Source organism: Pelobates fuscus, chromosome 6 (assembly GCF_036172605.1).
Source record: "Pelobates fuscus isolate aPelFus1 chromosome 6, aPelFus1.pri, whole genome shotgun sequence".
In the NCBI taxonomy this organism is placed as follows: domain Eukaryota; kingdom Metazoa; phylum Chordata; class Amphibia; order Anura; family Pelobatidae; genus Pelobates; species Pelobates fuscus.
Genome location: NC_086322.1, coordinates 288,422,223 through 288,445,833, shown reverse-complemented (window position 1 = coordinate 288,445,833; position 23,611 = coordinate 288,422,223). Strand labels below are relative to the sequence as shown.

Genomic DNA, 23,611 nt, shown 5'->3' with positions numbered 1-23,611 from the left:
GGCCGGGTACAGGAGACAGATGCTCCCTGTACCGGCGGACCATACAGCGCTCGGCCACGCTATAGTGAGGGAGTGACAGGAGGGAGCGCTGAGCGCTTCCCTCCTGTCAGCCCCTCTCCACATGCTGCACCTGGGCGGTGCGCCCTCATGGACGCACCAGCCCGGGCAAAGCTGCAGCCACCTGAGGCTCTCTGCAGAGCGCGCGGGCGGCTGCAGCATGAGGGGGGCCGGCGCTCCTGGCGGCACCCCTTCCCAAGGGGCGCCCTAGGCGGCTGTCTAGTCTGGGTAACAGGTAGCGCCGGCCCTGAGTGGGACTAAAACCCTATTAAGGTGCTTTAAGGTGTAGAGTCCTCAATATTCTAAGTGGTCCAACCGCTCCATGTATATGAAAGACAAAAGCGAGGGGGAGCAGTATGTACAGACCAATGCAAATAAATTAATACCGTATCTATAATCAACTCACATTTAAAAGAGCTATAGCCAGCTCAGGTGTGAAAGGCGTACAGCGGTATAATCCCCGCTTTAAAGGATATGTGGTAAAAGTCCTCCAGAGATATGGTATCCAACACTCAGAAAAATAAATAAAAACAACCGATAGTGCTTTCAGCAATATAAAATTACGCAATCAGACAAATAAAAATGTACTCACAAGTCTATATTAGCGTTGGTGGTATGATCCCCACCTAGGATATACTTGGAGTTCCACAGTGTTAAAAGGAAGCCAGTTAAAAATATCCAAATGTAGCAATGTGTATTAGAAACGATAATTGGCACAAATGGTGACCAAATAATCCTTTATTAGTATATAAAAAAAAAAATAATAATTATTATTTTCAGCCATAACGCATTTCGCCACTAGGGCTTTATCAAATGAGATAGAAAGTAGGGCCTGGCTGGTAGGAGTTTATATAGGGGTATAGACTTAAAAGTGGTACCAAAATGACGTCACAAGTCTGCAGCCTATAAAATAAAAGCATATTCGACACAAATATATCCAAAAGGGCATTCATATGAATTATACATATGACTGTTATAAATTCAAAAGCCAAGATAAAAAATATATAAATGAGGATTAGGTGGCAGAGAGATAACTAATACAGCGGGTCACATGACTCGCGATAGATTTACGTCATCAATGACATTGCGCATTAGCTCGAAAAGGGTACATGGAATCCTGGGATCTCTAGCTGCACAAATGAGTCTTACGTGTAGGGAGGGCAGGGCTCGCAAGAGCATTATTTGTCTTTCATATACATGGAGCGGTTAGACCACTTAGAATATTGAGGACTCTACACATTAAAGCACCTTAATAGGGTTTTAGTCCCACTGTTTTAGTGAGACTTCTCAAACTATATTGCTTTTTCTGTTTATTTATATTTCCTACACCGCCATTCCCTTGGTGCAGCCCATCTCCTATTATTTTTGTGTTCTATGTTTCTTTCTCAGAGGGTTTGAGGATTACCCTCAGTTGGGCCGCTGCCCACTGCCTATATTTTATATTCGAGCGCCGCTGACCCACGCTCCTCTTTTTTCCCCTTCCAATATCCAACAATGGCCCAGATTTAATATTGTTGGATAAGAGATACAAATGATTTAATATTTTTGGCTGAATAATTTTTTTTTTCTCTCAAAATTTTAAAGAGAAAAGTTATTTCAAAATATTAATACTTTTTTTTTTTTAAATAGTTTTCATAGGGGGCGGGGCCGGACCGCCGAGATGGCCGGTCGCAAGCAGAAGGAGCTCCTGCTGCTTCAAATCCAAATACGCCGGAAAAATCAAATTTTGCCCAAGGAACGACCGACCACTAGACTGCCCAAAGCTGAGGGCCTGCTGGAGCCAGGGAGAGGCTGGCTTGTTAAGCTACAGTCCCCTGGAGGAGAGGACTGCGATACCCCGGCCTTCTTCGGCGGTGAGTGGAGCGGGCGGCCGACGCTCCGCTATCCTGCCTCACAGCGCCCAGCCTGGGGCTCGAATTAGAGCGGATCCGGCCCTGGTCCCCCCCCTATGGACCGGGGGGGTGATCCCGGTCCCCACCTGGAGGCATGGCAGCCGGAACACACAGGCGCCATAGACACGCTTAAGGGCCCGACCGCACCGCACAAGATGGCGACTGCCACGTGCACCGAGGGCAACGAACAAGCACGGGCTCAGGAAGCCTGAACAGACGGCGGCTTCACCCTCCATCAGCTCGCCAAGCGACAGCTCACCCGTCAGAGCCACAATCCATTGGTAGACAGGCAGCAGCAGAGGCTTACCGGTAACGGAGAGACGGAGTCACCAACCTGCAGAGACTCAACTCCATACCCATGATTCTGCCGCCAACCGCTGGGAGCCACACGCCAGAAAAACAACCCCCAATGCCGACCTGGGAGACCGCTCCTCTCAACTCCTAACAGCAGCAAGCCCGGGCGACGCATCTGGAGAGGAACCTCAGCCTACAAGGAGACTAACACCGGGTCGCGCTGACGGGCCGAAACCAACACTGGCGGATTATATACACACTACCACCCATGAAGCATCGGACACGCCATGTCAGTGACGCGTGTGCCGCTACACGAACTCTAGAACGGACTGGGTGATATAATCCTATAATTAGTATGATAGCTGCCTGGCTTTAACACATGTAACATGTACATGCTGCACCTCTGACCACAGCATACTGCTTACACCTCACACACTGCAACACATACCATGCCAACACACATTACCATTGCAGTAACCACTATTCAGTCTGCACTCACACATCGCTTACAACAGCTATGTTTCAGGCCATTTTGTCTACCATGTGCCCCCACGCGCTGCCTGTAATGAAATCATGCACCCTGCCTCCCCGGGTGAGTAACCTAGGAGCAATCTTGGACAAACATCAGCACGCAAAACACAGGGCCTACGCATGTGTAACGCAACTACCTGTTTAAGTAACCGTATATGACTTGTATAGCATACCTGCATAACTTACACCTCTATGTAATTAATCGACTAAATAATGCTGTAATATCCTTTTGTCAGAACGAGACCATCACAAAAAAAAAATGTGCACATACAAACGTATACCCCATTGTACCTATTGTCTGACCAACACGAGGATTGCCTTTGGGGTACCCCGTGTAAAGCTGTAACACCTTATGCACTGCAAAAATAAAAAATAAAAAAAAAATAAAAAAAATAGTTTTCATAATAGTAAATACAATTTTAAATTTGTATCTAAAAATATTACAATCATTTGAAAATCTTATCCAACGATATTAAATCGAGGTCAATGTTTGGCAAAGACTATGCTGTACTATACACAGTCTGGGAATCCGGTTCACAGAACGGCAGATATTATGTAGAATCGAAGGGTCTTTCTTTACTTACCGGAACTGCAAGATTTGAGCCCAGAGCCTGGAACCAGCAGGTGAAGGTGTAAACCACTATTAAACCTGGATTGCACTCCTCTCACGTTTGTGTAAAAAGGACTTTGAAAGCTATTCACGGCAAAGGTTAACACAAGACCCAGGTTGCAATTTTTAATAGTTTGAGGTTCCACTATTGGCTACAAATCCTCGGAATTTGCAGTTGCCTCAGGGAACTAGATACCTAGATCAGAAAGTAACTGAAAAAATGATCAATAACTGTTATGATGTCTAGGGTGTCTTTTCACACGAACACTCCAACCACTCTAGTGGGTATGTTGTCAGACGTTTTAAGGGCACCTTGCCACTGTTAAATAGTCAAATAATTGGAGCACAATTTGGGACATACTTAGCTGGTTCCTCTAGGCATCTACTCCGCATCTGATCTTTTCGTGCAAGAGGAGAAGCCGGATTTCAGAACATACGGCTGATCCAGGAATGCGCTCATTGGCCGAGAGCTATCTATCGAGGAGTGCAGCCCTTCATGACACTGCTTAGTTCTGTAGTGCTAGCCACATTTTTCTGTAGGCTGAGAAAACGGGTAAATAGGACTCCCTCCCCTCCACCCCCCATTTTTACCTGCTTTTTCCTTAAACTTTTCAAGCCCACCCCAGGGGTACACTGATCTTACCAGGGCCTGATCCCTAGGTATGCTAGAAAAACACATTGTGAAGGAGCAACCGGGAGACCCAGTGTTCCCTGAATGGGTAAAAATACAGAAAAGTTTGACCCTGGATGGATCCTTTGAGAAGGAACATAAGCCCCACAATGATATATTTGTCCAATCTAATATTGCCATAAAAGTTATTAAAAAATATTTTATTTTTGAAGGGTTATATTAACGCATTTTAAATAGGGTTTATGTTAGACTGATTAGCAATTGCTAATTTTTTTATTTATTTATTATTATTATTTTTTTTTTTTATTTTTTTTAAGATCATGAGAAACATCATGAGATGCTGTGCTGGACATCTCATTCTAGTCCTTTAGTAACAATTTTTTGAAACCCGAGTTCTTCTAAAGTGGTGATAACATTTTTTTTTATGTTGCAAGTTCAATAAAAGTCACTAAAAAAAAAAAAAAAAAAAAAAAGACAGAATCTCCACGTTTTTGTTCATCCTGGAAATTTTCCATATGACAAAGTAGTTCTGTCATTTCCAGTAGCGCTGCTTGCAACACATGTGAGGAAAGGCACCTTCTCACACAACGAACAAAACGTTCTAAGCTGGATCTCTCGGTATTGTTGCACGCAACAATGATTCCGTTTCAGTAATTATTGCAAAATAGGCGAAGACATCACAAATGAGGAGGTCCCTTTAAAATGACAATATCAACAGAACATTCATGGAAAGTTAAAATAAATCCCAATTAAAATGTTCCTATTATGTGAGTCAGTGTGGAATTTTTAAAAAGTTTTGATGTTGTGTTTGAAATACGGTGATGTTCAGACATTGACACAGATGTAGCCAATTACTGCATGACTCTCCCGTTAATTTCCAAGACCATGGTTGGGAGATGAGTACAGTTTCAGAGAGAGTATAGCATTATTCAAAGCTGGGAACCTGTACCATTTCGAGCAGGCACAGCCTCTAAACCTGCAGGTGTATATATACCCACTAAGTCTCAATTCCTGGCAAGGTAGACAAACCAAATTAATATCCGAGGTCAGACATTGATTCTAAGATCTGTTAACAAAGTGTCATCGTGAACACATTTATTATCATAATGATTAAATGGTTGCAACATAATATTTTGAAATTCAGCCTTATTACAGATTGCACATAAATTAGAACATTACAGATCAATGCAGACAATTCTGAGCGTTTGATTTAGAGCTGTGGTGTCCAACCCGCGGCCCGGGACCATTAGCAGTGCGGCCCAGCTGCCATCCTTACTGTCTGTAGGTGAGGGAGGCAAGGAGCACTTACATACTGTGCTTCTCCTGGACAACTCCCTCGTGATTGCTCGTCTTGCAGTGAGCCGGGCGCAGGGATATTACGTAATCCCGGCATCACTGCTGGGCTCGCGAGGGACCCGTGCAGAAAGAGCACAGAGGAGGTCCCAGCCCAGCACAAACCGCTAGCCACCACCGAGGATCCATCCATCCAGAGCAAGGTAGGGAGGCTGGGTGGACCTCTTAGGTACGAAATGTGTATGCATGTCATTTTTGTGTATGTTTCAGCAGTGATTGTGTATATGTATGTATGTGATTGTGTGTGTACATCTGTGATTATGTGTGTATGTCTGTGACTGTGTGTATATATGCGACTTTGTATAAGTCTGATTGTGTGTGTATGTCAGTGTGTTTACATATGTGATTATGTATGTGACTGTATATAGGTCTGTGATTGTATATGTATAGATCTATGACTATGTGCGTGTGTGTAGCATGTAGAGGTCTGTGATAGTGTGTGTGATTGCGTGTAGATGTCTGTGTGTGTGATAGCGTGTACAGGTCTGAGTGTGTGTGTGTGTGTGTGTGTGTGTGTGTGTGTGTATGTGATTGCGTATACAGGTCTGTGATTGCGTGTACAGGTCTGTGTGTGTGTGTGTGTGTGTGTGTGTGTGTATTTGTGATTGCGTATACAGGTCTGTGACTGTATATATGTGTGCATAGGTTTAGTGTGCTCTTTATGTGTGCATAGGTTTAGTAGATAACGGGGCAGCATCATCTTAGTGTTTAGAGCAGGCACGCATCAGGCCAGGAGATCGGCCCACAGAACCCGCCAGGTCCTGCTTCTACTCAGCAGAAAGACCTCTGGCTGTGTAGTGCTCGGTGACCGCTGGATGCAACCCCGAACTGATCAAACCTTGCAGGACGTCGTTGGGTGTCAAACTGTTTAAGGTAGGGCATAAAGAACCCCGGTGACTGGACTACATCTGTGTATGCTGGAGGAGCTCGTATTTAAATAAAGTATTTGTTATTTTGAGAGAGATATATATATATATATATATATATATATATATATATACACACACACACACACACATATACACACATATACACACATATACACACACACTCATGCTGCAGGTAAACATTAAAAGTGAAATGTACAGCTTATGTATGCTGCAATGTCAGGTGGCAGTGGCACATGATGTATTTCACAATAATTCACTTTATGAAACACTCACATCGACTGTGTTGGAGTTTCACTGAAATTCCAGCCCAGTCATAAGATATCAGACAAAGTAGGGACTATTGTGTCTTACGTATATTCCCTACACTTGACAATAAGGTGGAGCTACAGCAGTTTTGTTATTTCCCCACTGCCTTCACAAGTGACAGCTGTAGGAAAAAAGTCTTTGTCTATAGAGACTTGCACCATCTTGCGGGATTCGCATGCGCGAGAGTACAACACACATTGTGGGCTCCTAACAGATGAAGCGACTCCCGATGAAGATGGCAGCGGCTGCCAAGGGACAGGTTCAGGTAAGCAAAACGTACCTTTCCTGATCCGCCATCATGCTGTACTCTCGCGTGAGTACAATAGTGAGGTCTATGGAAGATCCCGCAAGACCACAGGATCCACCATACGTAGAGCTCATTTCCTTGCTGTCATCACTTGTGATCACTTTTGGACGGCAGTAGCTCTACCTAGTGACAAGAGGTGTCAGGCATTGGAAAAAATACTGAGAACAGTGCCTGCTTTAAGAATGCGAAAGAATGGGATGGTAGGAAGTACTACTTTGACCTCTTCTTTTTGTAGTGGCAATTAACTTTTAGGTCTGGCTAGTAACTTAACCCCTTAAAGATACATGACGTGTGACATGTCATGGTTCCCTTTTAATCCAGAAGTTTGGTCCTTAAGGGGTTAAAGGGACACTATAGTCCCAAATACAACTTTAGCTTAATGAAGCCGTTTTGGTGAATAGACAATGTCCCTGGAGTTAAATCACGTTGTTAATGCAGACCTAGTCACACCTTCCTGCATGTGACTTGCACAGCCTTCCTTAACACTTCCTGTAGAGTCATCTAATGTTTACACTACATTTATTACATATATATGTTTGATTTAGAATGTATTATCTCTTCCTTTGCTAACAGCCTTCTAGATGGTGCAGGAGCCTCCTGTGTGTGACAAATTCAATTTACAGAGCAGCAAATAAACTTCTGAAGTGAGTTAATTCTGATTAAAAATTAAACAATTTTTTCCATGCAGGCTGTATGAGTTGCAGCCAGGGGTGTGTGGCTAGGGCTGCATAAACAGAAAATAAAGTGATTTAACTCCTAAACGGCAGAGAATTGAGCAGTGAGACAGCAGGGGCATGATCATTCTATACACTAAAATGGCTTAATGAAACTAAAGTTGTTTTGATGCATATAGGTTCCATTTAAGAATTAATAGTGGTAAAGGAACACTACAGTGTCAGGAAAACAAACCTGTGTTCCTAACAGAATGTAAAAACTATTTAGGTCCCCAGCCCCCCTTATATCTTGTTGAAAAGTGACTTTGCTTAGCTTTTCTCCTTCGCCATGTCGGTATTGCTGCGGCTGGCCCAGCAAGGCTGAGATCAATCTTGAGGATATAAGCCAATCCATTGTGGGGATCTCTATGGGGAGCATTCAGCACACTGTGCAGACAGGAAGCGCCTCTAGTGGCCATAAAAGTGACTGCCACCAAATGTGTTCCTAGGCAGCAATGTAAAGGCTGCCTTTTCTCTGAAAAATGCATAATTTACTTTGCTGAGCCTGCAGCGACGTTACTATAACACGAGAACCACTACATTAAGCTGTAGTGTATGCTGGTGACTATAGTGTCCCTTTACGCCCTTACACAAGATCAGAATACAAAATTGATCCCCAAATACACTAGACAGTCTATTCTAAGACAAACATCTGCCAATCCTCTGCTACTTGGCAAATACAAATAGCCAATATTAATGGCTTCTGCAAGGTTTTTCAACTTCCAATACTGCCAGTAAGGGAGACATACAACTCGGACAGGGTTATTCTCTCAAGTGAGAATTCAAAACTGAATTTCAAATTTAAGGTTAAAAATAGAGCTATGCTGTCAGTTCACTAGTTGGGCTACTCTGGCCTTAAAATGTGAAATTACATAGAATTTTCACTTTAGTAGATAACCCTGCAGGGCTTTGCAAACGAACACCGACATTGTTGTCAGGGAAAAGCATTTTTGTTTGTACTGAGCTGGGACAGGTCATTTAAAAATAACACATCAGCACGGCCAATTATAATACACAGGGGAAAGTCAAGTGCCCTCCATTACAGAAAAGTATGAATTACTCCCCGAATGGGGAACAAAAACAAAAATCAGGGTTATTTATTAAACTGAGAATTCAAAGTTCATTTCAAATTTTAGGTAGTTTTTTCCGAACTGGAAAAATTATATAACCAAGCTATGCACTCAGTTCGGATACTCTGGCCCCAAATTTCTCACTTTAGTGGATAACCCAGTTTGCATTCAAGAGCAACAGGTTGGGTTTTCTGAATGAAGAGGAACTCTTAAAGCGGTATGATTAGCCTACGGACTGAAATGGTACTTGCTTAAACTCTGCACATCACAAAAAAAAATATATATATATATATTTTTTTTTTAAATGGCGCTCCCTATAAAGGAAAATAGTCCGTATATTTTAGAATGTACAGCTAAAAAAATATTAAGGCGAATTAAAAAATAAAAATAAAAAAAATCCCAAACCAAGATGAAAGAGGGAGAAAAAAAAAATTGCAAAAATTTGCTAAGTGACAATGCCACTTTGAGCTTGAGAAATATTTTTAAACGAAGTAGATAAAATGAATGTAAACATCATCATGTGTTCTACATTGCCAACTAGTTGCATTACATAATGAAAAGAACTATTTGTTTAATAGAAACCAAAAAACAACAGCAGGATTTAAAAAGGACTGCTTGCAGGTTGATGATCCAACACTGTATGATAAACTAGTTGAACAGGAGAGGTTGGTTAGACAGATTTTAATTAAACGTTAGTTGAAGAACATGCGGGATGTACACGGTTAAAAGGACACTGTAGGCACTGTCTGCTTTATCTCACTGAAGTGGTTATAGTGACTCAAGTACTCTGTCGCCATCCTTCCAGTCATCGTTAAACAGTTTTTAAATGTTTAAAGGACCACTATAGTGCCCTGAGGGTGCCCCCACACTCATGGCCCCCTCCCGCCGGGCTGAAGTTGGAGGAAGGGGTTAAACACTTAGCTTTCTCAAGCGCCGGGCTTCCTCGGCGCTGGGGACTCTCCACCTCCTTTGGACGTCACCGACTGAATGTGCATGCGCAGTAAGAGCCGCACACGCAGTCAGTCCATAGGAAAGCAGTCTCAATGAGTGAGAATGCCCTATGGGCGGCAGCGTCTTCTCACTGAAAATCACAGTGAGAAGTGCGGAAGCGCCTCTAGTGGCTGTCAATGAGACAGCCACTAGAGGCTGGATTAACCCATATGTAAACATAGCAGTTTCTCTGAAACTGCTATGTTTACAGCAGGCAGGGTTAATCCTAGATGGACCTGGCACCCAGACCACTTAATTAAGCTGAAGTGGCCTGGGTGCCTATAGTGGTCCTTTAATTCTAAGCAAGAGTCCCCAGCAGCCCATCCTCCCTGTGCTATTTGGACTAATAAAGGTCTATTAGCCTGAGCAAAATTGGTCGGCTGTGATTGATTGAGGGTGTTAGCGGACCGCTGGTATGAATTGGTATGACTAAAAAGGAGTCAGCCATATCTGCAGGGTGGCTTAATTAGCGTTAAACAGCTCGAAAATGGTTTTAACACTGAATGGAGGGACAGTGCCGGGGACTCCAGACATTATAACCAATTTAATGAGATTAAGTTGTTATAGTGCCTATAGTGTCCATTTGATGTAGCATTAGATGGGAGAAAAGCATAACTATTTTTTAACAGGACACAAATAAAAAGGTTTGCATAGCAGAAGCAGCAAAAATAAAACAGAATAAAAACTAGCAGTGATGATTTTTTATAAAAAAAAAATAATTATTTGAGTTGTATGTCAAAAAGGCATAAAGAGAAGACGGGAGAAGTCAAGACAGGAGGCTAAGAGAGCGTCACGATGTGCGATACCTTGATCGATTTGAAATGAGGGAAATACTTTTGGGGTGAAACATTAAACTAGGTTAAAAACTGAATAACAGCGATACAAGAGGACTTAAATGACTTACAACCTTTAATAAGCCACACTGACATCACAGCTACAGTCAGGGAAAATAACATGTTGGATGGATTAACGCACACATTCACTTTTCCTGTGATCTACTGGTACAACGAGATTTGGTATTTCTGCATGTTGTTACGGTTTACAATTCCTTTGTGGACTTTGAGGACTCACCGTGAGCGCTCTGTCATATGGAAAACGGAATTATACACGCAAGTTAAAGGGCCACTCCACTCTTCCAATCCCCCTCCCCCCCCCCTCCCCCAAAACCCCTCACTGGTTAGTAGATATAGGTTTTTCTGTACAAACAATAGTATATGATGGCTAAATTCAAAATTACAGGGGGGGGGGGGGGATTACAAATTTCCCTTACAAATCACTCTTGTCAAACGTGAAATGCAATTCTCAAAAACCTGTTAAGAAAATTCAGTTTTAAACCATGATTACCCAAGCTGAGCAGGTCTTTGCTAGGCAGGTATATCCAACACTGATAATGCAGAGCCAAGCAGCTCTTAATCTGCACAGATATTAGACGAGGTGTTTATACATCACACACTGCAAAGCCTATGTACTAAGCTAAATATACACATACACACAGTACTGCAGCTTGTCAGCAGCAAGGGAACTGGTACGCCTTACATTTCAAAACACCATCCCACTATTCTTTTGGAGAAGGGAAAAAAAATAAAAAAATTACATGCATCGCAACTGAAAACCGTCTTCCGAGCAAGCTATTCAGGATCAAATACGGCAAGTGCTGCCTGGTGGGGGCAACCCAGTCTGTCTGAGGATTAAAGCACAGCTCAGACAGAACAATGACTAGGTTTTAACCCTGCTCTGTGCCGAGTAAAAAAAAATTAGCTAGAAAGAGACAATGCTCAGAGAGCCTGGCCTTCCCACTGCAGAGAAACCAATGACACAACCAGGAAGTGGGGAGATCAGAGTCTGCCCTCTCTCTACTGGGTGACAGATCAAAGGAAGACAAAAAGGACATTTTTAGGTTTGAAGCCTGGTCAACCTAGACTGAAGGGGGATGGTAGGAGGAATAGGGCAGAACAGGACAGGTTTAATTTTGTTGAAGTTTTAAGTTGCAAAATACTCCAGTCATCCTAAAAAGAAAGGAGTGTGTTTGCGGCTGGCTAAGAGTCATGGGGATTGCATGGCAGGAGAGCCATCAGTGACTTCCGTAATCCGTTAAAATGGAACCTTGTAGACAAGCCTGCACGCTAATGTGATTTAAGCCACTGAAAACCAACAAATTGCTTTCCAGCTGTGAATTCCTACGATGGTCGGCCATCCTCATCATTAAGGATGAGAGCAGGGCACCATGGGACATGTAGTTCTATTTTAGCTGGAAAGCGGCCTATTGATTACTCCACTTGCCGATTTCCCCAGATCTACACGATTAAACTTGCAAGCCCGATTGCCTGTAAATATTGGGCAGGTACCTTTTCTAGTAAGTCCAAAGGCTTTCACCATGTACATCTCATGCCCAGAAAAGTAAATTAAAGGGACAGGGATAATGTTAAAATATGTTAAATTGGTTCCAGTGTTGCACAGTGTCCACTGCCAACTGAGATCTATAGAAAGGCAAGAAGCATGTGGTTAAAAAAACGCCTTTCTTGCCCTTTTAATGTGCAAAGAGAATGCAGCAAGCAGTGAGTGAGCTGACAAACCGGAAATAAATGTATCTATATAAAGAGCGAGGGCGGGTTGCATTGCAGAATAACTACCAGACTTAGACTTTCACTTTTGGGAGAAGCTTGCATAAGCAAATAGGCCATTGGCTCCAAAAACACAGCCTACATGCTGGGAAAAGAGAACAAAATTTAAAAAAAATAAAAATTTGCTCTGGAAACTCAGGAACACATTTGGAGTAAAGATGAAACTACTAAACGCAAACACTCAAAACAGACCTTTACAAGCCAGCATCTTTATTTAGATTCATTACGTAGAAAACGGTTAGTGCTGAGTCACTTCCAAGTAATAACCAAATTGAAAGCAATATATTCAACCACTCTGACTGTTACATTAAATTTGTTCAATTATAAAAGAAAGTCGAGGGAGAATTTAAAAAAAAAAAAAAAAAAAGGGGGGGAATTACGAGATAAGATCTTGATTACTGTTGCAATGAGCCATTTGAATAGGACAATGTTGGAGTCCCAAGCCACTGGCATGTATAAAGCACCACTGGATACATGTTGTATGTTTTCCATGATCATATTTTCTTTTTCACGCTTACACGCCCTGTTCTTTTGACTGCAGGGTTCAGCCACAGAGAGAATCCGGGTTAGTTCCTCATATAAATGTTGCAATAAATCTAAGCAAAGCCATGGTTTGCTTTAACTGTACATTCCAAAGCGTGGTTATACACTGCCGTTAAAACAAAGATTTCACAATTTAAAATAAAGCTTTATCCTTTATATAGCAGGACCCTTTAAGTGTCCTGAGTGAGCGACCAGAGACACATTTTTTATTCTTGAGACAAAAAAAAAAAAAAAAATCCTCAAGTCAGGACTGTGCTCGGCAACCTGTGAAATGAACAATAAACTCAGCATATATGTGTCCCCGATGAAAATAGCTAATGTATGCAGGACAAATCAAAGGATTAATTCATGACAGAGTCCCGCCCAAAGGGTGGAACAAAGGCAAGTGTCATCAGGTTGCATATCACTGAAGGCTTTTTTTCCAGACACACAACTATCAGAAACCTCCATCTTCAATCAACTGTGCAGAGTGAAACAGGACGTAAGAGTTTCCTGACCGAGGGGGACAGTAACAGAAAGGAAATTTAGGGAGCATTCTCTCCCCTTATGAACTGGGGACAGTACGGTTAATTTGCCTCCTTCACTAGTCCTGTGACATTTAGCATGTACCCCCTTCACCAGCAAGGAGACTTTAAAATAATAATAAAAAAATAAAATAAAAAAATTAGATTAGCTTGCACTTGCTCCCCCATTAGTGCAGAAAATACATTTAGTCTGCGCCCTTTTCCCTAGCAGGGGTGAGCATGAAAGAATGGGAATTTAGCTTGCACCCCCCTAGTGTAGCAAGGTGACAGACAGGACATGTAACGTGCACCCTTCTAGATGGTCGACACCATCAGAGAGCCTCCAAGGATGAACAAACGCTGCAGATCTTATCTGCAGAAACCTCATGCGCTGTCGCATGGGGGGTGGAGGGGGGAAGAGGGAAATAAGTAGGTCGCTGGGAGCCATGAACTGCATGGGAAACAGATGGAGACTTGCGTTTAAAAAAAAAATAAAAAATTTAAATAAAGCAAAAACATTATGGTATCAACCATATATCCAACATGCATTCAGTGGTTCTGCGCCATCAAACAAGCATCATGCACGTCAATATTATGAACGCTACACTGCGATCACTGATCATGACTGTGTACAGAATAAATAAAAGGCAGATTTCCTCTATCAAGCCTTCCCAGAGCAGTGAAACCATCGCCGCTGTCTATTCCTCTTTTTCACAAGCTCAAGTGCTTACAACCTACACATAAAAAAAAAAAAAGCCATATCCGCGGTTTCAGTCGCCTTCCGAGAAACCTCTATAAACCCTTCTCATCACCGACAAGATCTGCATTCAAATCCAAAATAAGCCGCCTCCTGGAGTTTTGCTTTGTCCTACTAACAACTCTCCAGCAACGGCTCACTTAACTAAACAAAGGGTTAAAATCTGCAGACATCTGCTCAAGTCTATCCTTAAACTACCCCAGGTGAATGGGTCTGGGTCAAGGTCTCCCACTGCAGCAGTGAAGGAGTTAACACAGCCCATACACAGGAATTCTTGGAATGTCAGGAGTTCCTGGACTCTCATTGGTCCACAGAGGCCAGAGATTACCATGGTTGCTACACCCGCCTCCTAAGGATTCTGGAAACGTGTGTGGAGCTATTGTAGGAGGCTAGAGCACTGCACTGCTAATTCCCACAATGCACAGAGACTCTCTGTACACCACATTTGCCACAAATGAAAATGTGTACATGATCAAAACCAAACCAGCAGGGAATAAATAAATCACCCCCCCCCCCCCCCATAAATGTACATGGAGTAAATAAGGGCAAAATAATCATTACAAAAAATTTAAAATAAATAAAATCCACCAGATTTGTACCAGGTGATGATATTCGTAAATTAGAACACTGAGATTGAAGGAGGATACATGGGCTGTGTAGGAAGAGCAATTCAAGGTCAAAGTTCCAAAAGCAGAGCAGTCTCCATGGAAACCAATAGAATGTTCTTGCAGAATGCTCCACTTTTGGAACCCAAACAGCATCCCTGGGATGATTACAAATAGTTACTACCACAAACAAAAAAAAATTGATAAAGTTCCACTTCAAATATAAGGATTCAAACCTTCTCTCTGAGCGTTTCACAGACTATTAGAATATATATAAAAAAGGGGGGGGGGGGAACAACCTGTAATTATTAAAGTTTTAATTAGATAATCACTCTCAATACAAAGATTTTAGAAGACACAATTAGTACATCAAACAGGCATTATTTGAACCACAATAACTCTTCAGTGGCCTTTGGTCAAACCATTTGGGAACAGACCCCTCACTTCGTCAGCAATACGGATACTGGATTGCCCACTCCTGTATTATCAGGGTCAATTTTATTCGAATAGATGGTAGTGAGAGCTAGACTAACTTGTCCCGTGTGCTCAGTCAGATATTGCCATCCAAGATGGAGAAAACGGACACCCAATAAAGATAGTGAAAATTAGTCCTTACCAACGCAGCTGAGGTGGGAGCAGTCACAGTTTTTGTGGGATGGACACATACAAATCCCTGTTTTGCCTCCACAGCTCCATTTAAAGGTTACCATTAAAAGGGAGCTGTGAGTGTTTGCATTAAAGGACCATTAGTCACCCAGACCACTTCAGCTCAATGAAGTGGTCTGGGTGCCAGGTCCCCCAGGTTTTAACCCTGCAGCTATGTTTAACCGCTATGTTTACATTGCAGGGTTAATCCAACCTCTAGTGGCTGTCTTCCTGACAACCGCTAAAGGTGCTTCCCAGACGCTCAATGCGAAAATCGCATTGAGCACACAGAACTTTAATATAAATGTAAAAATAAATTTTTAATGTGCATATCTGGCTCCACTCAGGAGCCAACATTGACAGAGGGTGGAGAGTTCCCCAGCACAGAGGGAGCACGGCACTGGATAAAGGTAAGTGGCTGAAGGGGTATTAACCCCTTCAGCCCAGCAGGAGAGGGTACCTAAGGATTATATAGTGTCAGGGAAACAAGTTTTCCGGACACTATAGTGGTCCTTTAAAAGATTAAAGCTATGTTCCTCGATGGCTCTGTCAAAAGAGGTTCTGGTGTTGGGACCGAGGTAAGTTGCCAAACCATTATTAAACCAGGGCTTGACAAATTTGCTTTGAATCAAGGAGCCAGGATTTTTGTAATCTTACAAAGTTTTAATGACAAAAATTCAATTCTTAAAAGGGACACTAGTCAACAGGACCATTACAGATCAATGTTGTGGTTTCTGGTGTCTATGTCACTGCAGGCTTGTTAATGTAAAAATACTGCCTTTTCAGAGAAAGGTCAGTGTTTACGGTGCTGCCTAGTGCACCTAGCGGCAGTCATTCAACATCTCCATACTCTGCACCGAGACACAGACCGAGACACAGACCGAGACACAGACCGAGACACAGACCGAGACACAGACCGAGACACAGACCGAGACACAGACCGAGACACAGACCGAGACACAGACCGAGACACAGACCGAGACACAGACCGAGACACAGACCGAGACACAGACCGAGACACAGACCGAGACACAGACCGAGACACAGACCGAGACACAGACCGAGACACAGACCGAGACACAGACCGAGACACAGACCGAGACACAGACCGAGACACAGACCGAGACACAGACCGAGACACAGACCGAGACACAGACCGAGACACAGACCGAGACACAGACCGAGACACAGACCGAGACACAGACCGAGACACAGACCGAGACACAGACCGAGACACAGACCGAGACACAGACCGAGACACAGACCGAGACACAGACCGAGACACAGACCGAGACACAGACCGAGACACAGACCGAGACACAGACCGAGACACAGACCGAGACACAGACCGAGACACAGACACAGACAAACAGCTCTGCTCCCTAGCATGCCGCTTAGTAATGCAGAGTCTGGAGTGACCTCATATTCTGGCCATGGCACCACTAAGCAGCGCGAGAGGGAGCAGAGCAGGGAGAGCACCGCTCATTCTCCACCCACCTCTGAGGGAACAGCCTCAAATCTCAGGTGCCAGGACAAAATTCCTAATCACCATGGCGACCTGGAATTTGTCAAGCCCGGTCTTAAACAGTTTGACCACTTACCCAGCCTGGAGAGTTCCTTTAACTTCAGATTCTCTAGATCAGGGCTCGATTTGCCAGCTCTTTAATGTAGTCACTGGTCACCGAGGGAGCTTTGGAGGCGACCGTGCGCGAGGGAGCAGTGCTCTCTTTCTGCAGCTCCTCTCTGCTCCCTCGCGCTGTTTAATGATGCCGGGAGCTGGAATTTGACATCACTCCGGCATCATTACAGAGAGCGAGCAAGGAGAAGAGCCGGACCCCAGGGAAAGACCCACTCAGCTCTCCTAAAGTGAGTGAGCGAGTGAGCGAGCCTGTCACAGAGTGAGCGAGTGAGCGAGCCTGTCACAGAGTGAGCGAGTGAGCGAGCCTGTCACAGAGTGAGCGAGCCTGGGAGCCTGTCACAGAGTGAGCGAGCCTGGGAGCCTGTCACAGAGTGAGCGAGCGTGTAGGTGTGCACACGCACATTTAGGTACCTGCCCCCTCCGATCGCATGAGGAAGGTGGTTTTACTCACCTTTTTTCCCCCATGCCGTGCCACTTTCGCCACGGCTGGTACGACCTCAACGGCTGAGATTATATCAGCTAAGCCAATGGAAAGCATTGGGAGGATTTTGTACATGCGCAGCAAATGTGCCAAACCTCATCTCCTCATAGAGATGCATTGAATTAATGAATCTCAATGAGGAACATTCAGCGCCTCCATGCAGAGCCTGGAGACCCTGAACGTCGGTGCAGCAGTGACCCAGGACTCTCTACTGGCCACCTGAGTGACTGTCACTAGAGGTGTTACTAAGCAGCAATATAAACACTGACTTTTTGCTGAAAAGGCGGTGTTTACACCGAAAAGCCTGCATGGATAGTCACCAGAACTACATCAAGCTGTTGTGGTTCTGGGGACTATAAGTGTCCCTTTAAGAATTGCCTTTTTCTCGCTGAAAATGACTGGCTTCTAACTTTTTTAGCTGGCTCCTGGATTACAAACAAATTTGCCAAGCCCTGCTCTAGATCACCTCCGTCTATAGCGAAAAACTACATAGACCACAAATCTTTGCTAAGCAGATGTTTATGCACTATGTCAAAGGGTTACTCCAACCACCACCATCGGTTTAGGGATTTGAAGTGGTCATGGTGGTATGGAGTCTGTATATGTAGTGTTGTTTTGCTTGAAACCCTGAATATACAGAGAAATCTGCACTTTTCTTCTAGGTGCTAGTTGTCCACATGACGAAGACAACCCAGAACTCTGTTGCTGACAGTCTAATGAGAATTCTGTGCAAAATTAACATCTGTCGTCCATTGCATTGTGCTCTGACAGATGTAATGAGCTTCTCCCTTGCAGGCAGCGTGCCTGGACGCTTTTAAGAGAAGCATTTTTGATTGGACCTCCCGTGGAAAGGGATGATGTCAGACGAAGGAGTGGAGATTTGCACAGGTACAAACTGACCTAACAGCAGGAAGTTTTCCTATTTTGTATAACGACTACTTGAACGCATTGAGTGATGGGAGGTTAACTTCAGAATGAAGAGTCACTTTAAATTTGAAAGATTATGGAGGAGTGCCTAGAACAGGGCAGTCCAACCTGCCGCCCCCAGATGTTGCTGAACTACAACTCCCATGATTCCCTGGCTATCTGTTTCATTGAAAGAATCATGGGAGTTGTAGTTCAGCAGCATCTAGAGGGTCGCAGGTTGGACAGGCCAGGCCTAGAACAACTCTGTAAAGGAAACTGTTTTATCATTTTTTCTGGTAGACTCAATATGTATGAGAAGACGAAAGTATCACAACTATCGGCTGCAGGTACCCTCTTCCCCACATCAGATCATAGAAATGCATACAACAGTACAAATGAACCTTCAGAGATTTACAAAAGACCAAAAAGCAAAGCAGCCTGCATCTTGGAAGCTGTAGTAAAACCGTTGGCCGATCTACCTTTTGACCACTCCAATCAAGGCCCGAGTGTTCAAGACAGTCATCATCTGAACAGTTTATCATCAAAATGGAAACTCTCAAACCCAATTTAAGATCTGAAAGCCACGTTGACCAGAAATACAACCCTAAACTTGTAAGGCAATAAGAGCTAGCTGGTAAGAGAGTGCTTGGTGCGTGAAATGTGTTCAGCCATCCAGTCCCACTTCTGCAAATACAATTGATGTATTCTGGTGTGTGACTGGAGTTCTAATAAAATAAGAATGTGAAGAATTCTGTGATTTTTTTTGATTTTTTTTTGGCTCAACCAAATGGGATTAAATTACAGCAGTTATCTGGTGGCAAACTGAACTTAATAGAGCAAACCAACAGCTGGAGTGCCAAAGCTTAGTCACCATTGGGCTACAAAAATTGACCGTATGCACTTCATAAGAATATGTTAGCAAGTTATTTAGAATACTTTTTACATTTTAAAGTTACATAATCTGCAGCCACAAGACAGGCCAGGGGGAGAATGCAGCCTTACGATGTGCCCTCATATAGCACACGGTTCTGCCACTGTGCACTCTTCAGATCATTCCACCAGCAAACACTTGCACAATTGGCCCCAATGAATTCCAACCTGCAAGCAATGAGCGCACAAATAATGCTATTTAAATGTCAGATACCAAAAAAAACAGTGTTACACACGCCCAAGGCTAGATGGAACACAAAGAAACAAGAGAAGGTCAACACTTCCCCGCAGGTTACACACCTGGACAACAAAGTCCAAACAGGTCTTTAACAGGACCACCCTGGCCACACTATACAACATAACAGAGAAAGTAGAGGATAAGAAAGTGAAAAGTAAACACTTACAGTGGCACATGGCTTTGCTGAGTGTCTGCCTGAGTCAGCTCTTCTTCCTCCACGTCAGAGTCTCCACCAGAGCTGCTCTCTGTAGCATCAGAATCGAAGCCAGCCTCACACGACCGCAGTGCAGCAGTGCCCGAATGGCCTAATCGCTCTAGTTCCCGAGCTGAACCTTTCAGGAAGGCATTTGCATTGCCGCTTCCAGTATCTCCTCTGCGTTGAGCCTCAGCTTTTCGGGTTATTACAGTCAATCGAGAACGTGAAGTTTCAGGGCTTTGGCCAAGCGCAGCCCCAACCAAGCCCCCAAGCTGTTGGTGCAGGTGCCGTTCCACTTGCTTTGCCTGAACCAATCTTAGTCGTTTCTGAAGCCAACTAGCCCGCTCTTCCATCTCTCCATGACGCCGCAGAAGGTTCTGCAGACGTGTCTCTGAGCACAGATCCCTTTGAGAGCCCTTCTCATGCACAGAGGCAGGTGGGCTTGAAGGAACAGGTGGGTCCTTGACCATAGGTTCCAAAGTTGGGATGGTAAGGTTAGGGGGCTTCTCCACTGCAGGCTTCATAGCTTTCTTTGCTAATCCATTCAATGGTCCTCCCGGGCCCCCTCTCCCAGTGCTTGTAATGCCTCTCAAATCTTCCAGGTTGAACTCCAAGATGGAAGGCCGCCCCCGGCAAAGTGACTGAGACAAGATGGAGCACTGGTTGAATACTCCAGCCAGTTTGAGGGGCTCCTTCCTGGAGGTTCCACCGTAGCTTGCAACCAAGCTTGGGGAGGAAGGTGTAGGCAGGGAGCCACCGTTGGTCTCACCAAGGGGAAGGGAAGATGATGGGGGCGCCAGCTTGAAGTGCAAGTTGTGAGCGTCAGGAGCAGGGTCAGTGAGAGCAGGAGCCATCGCAGCCATTCAGCACAGGAAAGAGGGTGGGAGAGGGGAAGGGGCTTCTTCCCCAAAGGGGGAAGCCGAGGTAGGCCACGCTGTCCTCTGGCAGTTCCAAGGAGGGTCACCTGTAGAAAAAAAAAATAATAATATAATAGGTCGTAATAGCAAGTAAGAGGCAGCATTTGTTGAGAAACATTATCATGAATTTTGAAATATTTTGATTGTTTCCCCAGGTACAAAACACCAAATATTTAATACACACAAACACAAGTGTGCAAATGGATAGTTAACATGTAATAATAATTGGGACTAGTGGAGCACAGTTTTGAATGGTGGTTACAAAATGATTGCACAGAAAGAGAGAACACTCCTCTAGGCAGAGGGCTGAACCCATTTCTATGAAATACGAGTGCACATACATATATCCTGTTTTGCCGTGTGTACCGACAAGAAAAAACAAAAACACGAACATGAATAATCAAAAATGTTGCATTTCACATACTAAATTTGAAGAAACACAAACAACAAGCTGCCACTATAAATTCTGTCTGAAAACAAGATGGCTGTTTCTCTAATCACATTTTTGGTCAATGTACTCATAGGGGTCAGAAGACTACAAGAGAATGAAATCTCAAATCTGTTTCTGTGTGCGCTATACAACACAAAGTTTACTTGCAGGTACCAGAATTTCACAGAATTATGATATAGGGGAGATAAAAATATTGAAAATAAGGAAATTAAGTTATTTTAAGGGATAATTTCCTTTGGATAATCTGTGCAACCATCAGCCAAATAACATAAAAAGGGTAGGTTACAATTTTTTTTTTTTAACCAAATTGCCATTTGCGTCTAAAATATTAGAATTTTTTTTTTTTTTAATTGACAAGAATGAAAAGACCCATTGCAGAATAGAGACAATTTTAGAGAAGGTTGAGTTTTGTTTTGCATAGACTGTGGTTTAACTTCTAATCAAAAGGGGAAAAAAAGTGTATCCTAATGGTGATACAAGCAGGACATATTAAACAGACAGCACTATTCTTGCCAACAATTTTCGCAAAGACAGACACTGGAAACCCCCCCCCCATCCCCATCCCCTTTCTGTGCTACTAAAATAAAAATCACAATGCCACTGTAAGAATGAACACCACACCCCCTCCCCCGTTTACACCCCATTACACCATGAAATATACCCAGTATAGGGAAAGTGTAAGGAGACCGGGAGCTGCAAAGAATGTGTAAACGAGGGAGGGAGAGAAGAAAATAAATTAGTAAATGTGGGGGAAAGAGCAGGAACTCCAGAAGATTTAGGCAGAAAAATGATGGAACCACAGAGGAGCAGACTCTACATCTAAAAATAAAATCATTAAATAAATTTAAAGTGTTTGTTTTTTTGTTTTTTTTTAAAGCGAGAAGGTTTATAAAACAAAAATGAATGGGAAAAAATATATAGATCAGTTTGGGTAGGAGAAGGAATTTCTCAAGTCACATAAGCGTAAAAAGCGAATGGGTTGAGAACTAGACAAGGTCAGAGCATACCTCTATTTTGTACACAAACATCGGCAGAATGTAGGGTTCCAAAAGGGAGACACCAGTGGATTCTATTAGAATGGGTAGAGAAACAAATAGGAAGGCAAAACAAGCCAACTGGATACACACCCACAAACAACATGGAGCAGAAAATGCACAGGGACAGGACAAGCAATGAAAAAAATGGAAGCTGGAGAAATAAGAGCTAAATCACAACCAGAATGGGCAGGGCATGAGTGCATGACTGCTAGCCAAAGCGAAATAAATAAATAAATAAAAAAACGGGAAGAGGGTGACTAGCCAAGGCGAAAATGGGAAGGGGATGCCTAGCCAAAGCGAAAACGGGAAGGGGGTGCCTAGCCAAAGCGAAAACGGGAAGGGGGTGCCTAGCCAAAGCGAAAACGGGAAGGGGGTGCCTAGCCAAAGCGAAAACGGGAAGGGGGTGCCTAGCCAAAGCGAAAACGGGAAGGGGGTGCCTAGCCAAAGCGAAAACGGGAAGCGGGTGCCTAGCCAAAGCGAAAACGGGAAGCGGGTGCCTAGCCAAAGCGAAAACGGGAAGCGGGTGCCTAGCCAAAGCGAAAACGGGAAGCGGGTGCCTAGCCAAAGCGAAAACGGGAAGCGGGTGCCAAGCCAAAGCGAAAACGGGAAGCGGGTGCCAAGCCAAAGCGAAAACGGGAAGCGGGTGCCAAGCCAAAGCGAAAACGGGAAGCGGGTGCCAAGCCAAAGCGAAAACGGGAAGGGGGTGGGTAAACGACGGCTAGCCAAGGCAAAAAACAGGGAGAGGTGGGTAAATGTAGGCCAACCAAGATAATTAAATCGCTGAATATGGAGAGACAAAAATGCCTCAAGCGTCATGGATATAAAGGAAAAATGGCCTTTATTTAAATGTCACGTCATAACTAGTACATGCAAGGGTGGAGCATGAGATAGAAGAGAACTTTAGAGAAAGTTGATCCAGAAAAGAGAAGCAAATTTATGGAAGACAAACGTAAAGAACTGTATTTTAATTCAACTACCACAATATTTGTGTTATTTTTTTAAAGGTCATAGCATAAATTAATATTTGATTTGGTCAATAGTTTACTTTTTCGTTTTTATATCAAATAGGAGGTTAATTTTTTTTTTTTTTTTACTACTAGAAATAATACCGAAATGTTAGGATTATAATTTATTTACTTCTATTTCCCCCTTCTTTTTTTTTTTCCAGTTATGGAAAATGGAGAGGGGACAGGCTAACGGTAGCTAACCAAGGCAAAAACTGGGACAGTATAGGCAAATTACATTTAACCAAAGCGAAAAACTGTTAGGAAATGGGCAAATAACAGCTAAACAAAGACAAAAATGGGAAGGGGACAGAAAACCGACTGCTAACCAAATGACAAAAAGATACCAACAAGACCAACCAAGGCAAAAAAAAAAAAAAAAGGGAATGGACTGTCATGCAAAACTTGAAATTTGTATTTTTTAACCCCTTAAGGACCAAACTTCTGGAATAAAAGGGAATCATGACGTGTCACACACGTCATGTGTCCTTAAG

General features: G+C 43.5%; 1 protein-coding gene across 5 annotated transcripts in view; it reads right to left on the bottom strand.

The window, feature by feature from the left end:
* KANSL1 (KAT8 regulatory NSL complex subunit 1) overlaps positions 1 to 23,611 on the bottom strand; it is a 74,707-nt gene that overhangs the window by 34,971 nt on the left and 16,125 nt on the right. For all 5 annotated transcript variants that reach the window (XM_063459387.1, XM_063459389.1, XM_063459388.1 and 2 more), the window contains one exon: positions 19,679 to 20,672. In XM_063459387.1, coding sequence (XP_063315457.1) covers positions 19,679 to 20,571 — 893 coding nt within the window. In that variant the 5' untranslated portion in view covers positions 20,572 to 20,672. The remainder of the gene's footprint in view (positions 1 to 19,678; positions 20,673 to 23,611) is intronic.